The sequence below is a fragment of the Salvia hispanica genome, chromosome 1 (assembly GCF_029641045.1).
Source record: "Salvia hispanica isolate PSC_SH4W2 chromosome 1, Shi_PSC_v1, whole genome shotgun sequence".
NCBI lineage: Eukaryota > Viridiplantae > Streptophyta > Magnoliopsida > Lamiales > Lamiaceae > Salvia > Salvia hispanica.
The window spans coordinates 51,310,607-51,316,500 of NC_142692.1; the positions used below are offsets into that span (position 1 = coordinate 51,310,607).

Here is a 5,894-nt window from a genome sequence, read left to right on the forward strand (position 1 = left end):
TACAATCGTCAGTCATGAAGCATAAACCTGGACGGATGTACCTATACACCTCTTACATAGTTGTTCATTCCAGAAATGTATCTGGACGACCTGATCAGTGTGCATGCATTCTACGAAGCTTTCTTTGTATGCTTATTTGCCACATTATTTTATCTACGTGTCTAAAATAATATTAATTAATTAATTAATTAATTAATTATATATCTCCATATATTGTGACATACTTTAATATATTATCTCTCACTTACCGGGAATCGGCTTAGAGAAAGTGAATATACCACAATCATCTACTAGGAGCGTAGATCGATTATAAATTATTTAATTATTTCAAAATTAAATAATCCGTCACTTGTACGACCCGGCAAATTGTGTTCACCGGGCTACGATTCCAACAGGCTATGTCATTGATATCATCCAATTTGTCTGAGCTCTGTTGTCAGCTGCCGAGAGCACTACCAGAGCAACGGAACGTATCTCATCTTGTAGAAAGATGACTCATTATTCAATACAAGATTCATAGTTTCATTTCACTAATTTCAATTAGTTTTAGTTCTATTTCCATATAATCTTCCTCTTCGATTATTTTTTATTTTTTGAATTATATTACATCCGACAAGTTTATTACTCCATCCGTCCCAAGATAAGTGACTTGTATTCCTTTTTGGGGTGTCCCACTATAAGTGACCTATTTCCATTTTTAGCAAAAAGTCATCTATTTTCCTTTATTCTCCACCTACTTTATTCTCTCTTCTCTCCTCTACTTTTCCCTCTCTCATACTTTACTCTCTCCACTTTAACTTATTTAAATACCATTCCTAAAATCTCGTGCCCAAAAAAAGTAGGTCACTTATCTTGGGACGGAGGGAGTACTATCTTATTATATGTAGTCATTTTACACATCGACCCCGGAAACACACCAAAATAATAACCCAAATAGCACCTGTTGTTCACGTGACTGTACACCTAGGAGGAGAGGGATGGGAGAGGCGAGCCGAGACGAGCTAGTCGTAGTGGTGGGGTGCAATGGTTGGTCCCAAAGATGAGGGAGAAAAGGAAACTGTAGAGAGGCCAAGATCTGTTGTCGCAGCCCAAACGACAAATTGTACGAGGATGGATATTTTAAAATCAAATGTAAATAGCCAAGAATTGTAAAAGTAAAACCAACCACTCCTATTCATTATTGTACTACATCACTACAGATTTCAACCCTTCAAACATCAACACTGTATATTAAACTGACAACAACCACCTTAATAATCTTACAACAAACACATGCACAAAAAAAATCACACAAATCTGTTAAACGGCTTTCTCCCAACTAAACCTGCAGGCATAGAAACCGTTGAATTCACGCTGAAATCCCCGATGGAACGGGTATCCTCGCGTTTCTCTGTTCCCACTTGTGATGCTGAATCCCTATTAGACCCTTTGTTCCACTTGAACGAACCAGCATTTGGAGTCAAAGGAAACGAGAACCTTCTCTTGGAGTCGCTGCTTCCAGGAGTCCCTGGGAACCTCTCCCTCGGGTTACTATACGCTCTCGCTTTGGCTTTGGCCGAGACAGTAGGCGTCATGTAGTTAGGAACGGAGAACGGGGGGCAACTCACCAGACTATCGTCATCTTTCATAGGAGTATCGTAAGCTGAATTAGTTGCACCTGCTTTTGGTTTCGAGAACTTGATATAGCTCGAGCTGCTTGCAAGAGGACTCCTGCCCGGGGTGGTCTGAAAGTATTTTGCTCGTACAGGTATTGCTGACCTGGATGATCGTGGCGTGACAGATTCGTGATTGTCAAACATGAGATTTCCGAGCCTACTACTACTTGGGTGAAGCTGAGGGCTTGGCTTGAACTCTGAAACGGCCCTCGAAGGGGTTAACGAGATGCTCCTTGATGCAGCTTGACTCTGCGAACTACCAGCTTGAGGTAGCTGACGTTCTAACCAGTTCCACCACCAAGGGAATCCGTTGGATCGAACACCAGAAGAATTTGGAGTTGATTTTATATTTGCTTTCCAGAGCTGTTGTAATAGATAATAAGAGAAGCAAAACAAGTCAAACATCTAAGAAATCTAATCTTTTGGAATATTAGTCGTAAATCCTTGCTCGAGACTCTTTTAATGACATAAAGGGTGACTTGTTTACCTGGTTCGAGTACGCATAGGCCATTGCTCTCTCTCTTTTAATGACAGCCTCCACTCGCTTCCGCGTCCTTGCTTCTACTTCCTCTTTTGTTAGCCTGCTATCGTCCCAATCTTCATTTTGACTAGCCTCACACTGCACCAACATTAAACACAGTGAGAAGAAACTCAGTAATCAGAGATGATATCAACCTACGTGTTCAAGATGGTGAACATTCGAAATGACATCCAGAAAAGAACTCACCATGTGGTTCAGGGTCCATTTGCTCAGGGTACTCTCAGCATCCTTATTACTCTTATACGCATGGTCCTGGAGTGCCTGGTTCTCTAACATTTGGATCCTCCGTGACTGGATTTGTGTTTGAACTCTGACCAAAAGCTGCATTTGTTTCATGGCATTCACCGTCTGCCGTCTTACATTCTGACCTTTCACCACTACTTGAAGCCTCATTAAGCCCTTCAAGGCTCGGAAACTCCGCCTTGCCTGTCATATTCAGACATACTATTTGAGTTAATCACACTACAAAAGCTAGCGAGGGACAGAAAAGCATGCGGGTGAGAATATTACCAGGTAACCTCTATACGCTGCCTGGATTTTTGTGGCTGAAAGTTGCTGGTCTCTTAAAGTCGGTTCTGGCTTCTGCACATGCCTGATTTCCTTTCTGCTTTGAGTTGATTTAGGAGCAGCAGCCTTAGAAGAAGCAGCACCGGAACTGAAGGCTGTAGGAGGAGCAGCCTTGGGAGAAATGGCGGCCCCAGTGGAGAGTGTTTCTCGAGGAGCAGCCTTGGGAGGAACGGCACCAGTGGAGAGTGTCTCTCGAGGAGCAGCCTTGGGAGGAATGGCCCCAGTGGAGAGTGTCTCTCGAGGAGCAGCCCTTGGGGAAGCAACCCTCGGAGAAGGAGCTCTTGGAGAACTAGATTTAGGGGAAGGAGCTTTTGGAGAATTAGATTTAGGGGAAGAAGCTCTATGAGAAGCAGGATCGGGTGAAGCAGGCCGGGGTGAGACAGGCCTTACAGGCAGAGCAGGAGGCGATTTTGGGCGTTGAGAAGATGTAGGAGGAGGCCTAATCAGTAGCTGATCAGCTTCCCCTAATATTTTCTCGATGCTGCTTGGCTCTCTGAACAGGGGAATAAATGACTTGGTATCTCCATGCCTTAAAATTCCCTTACCCTTCTTCTTTTCCTTGCTGCTGCTCTTCTTGTCAGGACCCTGAAAGTATAAAATTGGAAGAAATTTAAAAGCTAGCTTTTAACAATTTCAGTAACTATAGTACGTTTTAACACATTAAGCTTCTAAAAATGGTGTAAGTCTCTGGAGAAATTCATTGAAATATTTGTGGGAAGACAAAATGGCTTAGTGATCCACAGAAATAAATCACAAATGCAGCACAATGTGATTTTTAAAGCTCCCCACATTCTAAACTTGAGCACTACATTAACAAGCGCTTCCAACATAATCACAAGTTTGAAACTTACGAGAAACATAAAATTACATCAATTATTACAGAAAGGAAGTAGGAGGATATTAAGAAATTGGGCATGCCTAAGTCAACAATCATTAAAAGGAGAACAGCCATTGATCATTTAAAAAGCAACATCACTTTATTATGGTTAGTAACAGAATGACTTACATCGGCTCGCTTTTCCTTTGAGTTGTTAGTGAAAACCCTTTTGATTGCTGAAAACCAGCTTCCCTTCTTCCCCATATTCTCAGCATTACTGTTTCTCCCACAAAAACCAACATGCGTTTTGAGTTAGCAATCCAAGACATAAGGCCATGTTCTGCAATCGAGCTAAATGACAAACACGATTTCATAGCATACTACTGCAAAGCACAGCTTATCATGCATACAAGGTCTTAAAAAAAATACTAATATCTAATAAAATGGATTCTGCCATTATTCTGCACGAGATGGAGATGAGCAACAAGTCACAAAGGAAGATCTTTTGCAAAAGGCACAAGTCTTACATCAACTTCAAGAATTATCCAACTCTTTTCTTAGACACACAGCCTCAATTTCCCATCCATGTTATTAAATCAAGCTCGAATTCTCAACCCTTCACACCCAATTTCAAGGCCACTGCGAATAATAAGTCAACGCGGGACCTTGCCCCAAAGACCGGAGCAAGAAAAGTAAGCACGAGGGGTGAAATATGGGTTGTGCCTCAGTCTTTATGAACCACACTAAGTCATAAGTCGTCAAGCATGGTCAAAAACGCCCAATTACACACAATCTCATTCTATGAATCTATGTTGAAGCATTTAATACAATATCCACACAAAATTTACAGCTGATATCTTGGTTTGTGATATGATTAAGTACATACCTAAAGAGAAATTCCATAACAGGGAAGATATTTGAAGGCATTCTAGAGTGTTACAGAACCCTCCAAAGTCAAGAACTCAACAAACTACAACCATACATCTTAGATGCCAAAATTTTCCAAGCCTACACCAAATCCCTAAACACCCATACAATTCCCCACCCACAAATTCGATCTACCTAATTTTGCAGAAGCCTCCACTCACAATTCATTTGGAAAGAAAAGTAGTTCAATTCAAGTGTGAGGTAGTGAAACAGGAGCAAAAATCAAGAAGCAAGAAATATAAAAAATCTATACATGAAAAGAAGTAAAGAAAATTAAAAAAGAGTTCTTTCCTGTTTTCCACAGAAACAGGCCTAATCCCAAGAGATCATATGCATCAACTACACATGCAATTAAATAAAAATTTCTCATCACCTTAACTGCTGCTCCTATCTTCGGAAGCCTTCCACAAAGCTGCAACAACTAAAATAAGAAAACAAAAATACACAGTACTCCTTTGTCTCCTCTCTCTCTCTCTAAGCATGTGAGAAGAGAAGAGAAGAGCCTACACAAGCTTCTCTTTCTAGCCCTTCATCCACCCTCTTCTTTCTTGGTCCTCCACAACATATTTCTTTCCCCCATAGCAGCAACACCCTTTAATTTCTCGCAGCCGTTAATCTTTGAAAATTGGCAAACTGCCCACAACTTTTTACCAAGGTGTGTGGGGAACTTTGAATCAGGTTCTTGCTTGCAAAAGATTGAAGCTTTATTTTCTAATGTTGGCCTGCCCACCTTTTTACCCCTCTCTCTCTCTCTTATTTGGATAGTTCCTTGCTTTATTCAAGGCATCATCATGATTAATAATGATGATAGACTAGCATCATTTTTATGTCAGACCACAATTTTACAGCGGAAGAAACAGCTAAAATTAAACAAATAGAGGAATTATTACTGCTCCTAGGATTCAATATCTTGCCTAATTCTTAAACACATGTCTTAAGCTCGAGTTTAGAAAATGTTTTTCTGCATTTTGTCCGAATTAATTAGTCATTTTCCTACCAACTTATTTATGTTGAAAGGTACAAGAGGTCATTCTAGATCAAAGAAGAATTAGCTGAGAGAAAAATTAGTTTAAAAGTTTAGGCCTTTAATGAACTTAATTAATAATCACACCTTTACATAATCGTCTTAAATAAATGATTTTTAGGAAATTTGTTCAGACTACCACCTCCTGTACAATAATATATGCTCCGTTCGTCCAAAAAAAATAGAGTATAATTATCATTTTTGGTCGTCCACAAAAAATAGAACATAGTCATTTATGAAAAGTTTTCAACAAATAATAACCCTACACATCATTCCACTAACACTACTTCTCACTTACTTTTTCTCCTTCTCTCTTACTTTTTTTCCTCTCTCTTATTTTACAAATTCTACATTAAAACTCGT

General features: G+C 40.0%; 1 protein-coding gene across 1 annotated transcript; it reads right to left on the reverse strand.

Annotated features, from left to right (window-relative positions):
• Window positions 1-1,146: 1,146 nt before the first annotated feature.
• Window positions 1,147-5,289, reverse strand: LOC125222093 (protein IQ-DOMAIN 13-like). Its single transcript, XM_048124534.2, has 6 exons — window positions 4,881-5,289; window positions 3,770-3,857; window positions 2,707-3,348; window positions 2,383-2,622; window positions 2,143-2,274; window positions 1,147-2,018 (listed from the first exon to the last, which is right to left on the reverse strand). Exons 2-6 carry the CDS (start codon window positions 3,842-3,844, stop codon window positions 1,287-1,289), a joined length of 1,821 nt encoding a protein of 606 aa, XP_047980491.1. The 5' UTR covers window positions 3,845-3,857; window positions 4,881-5,289; the 3' UTR covers window positions 1,147-1,286.
• Window positions 5,290-5,894: the final 605 nt, after the last annotated feature.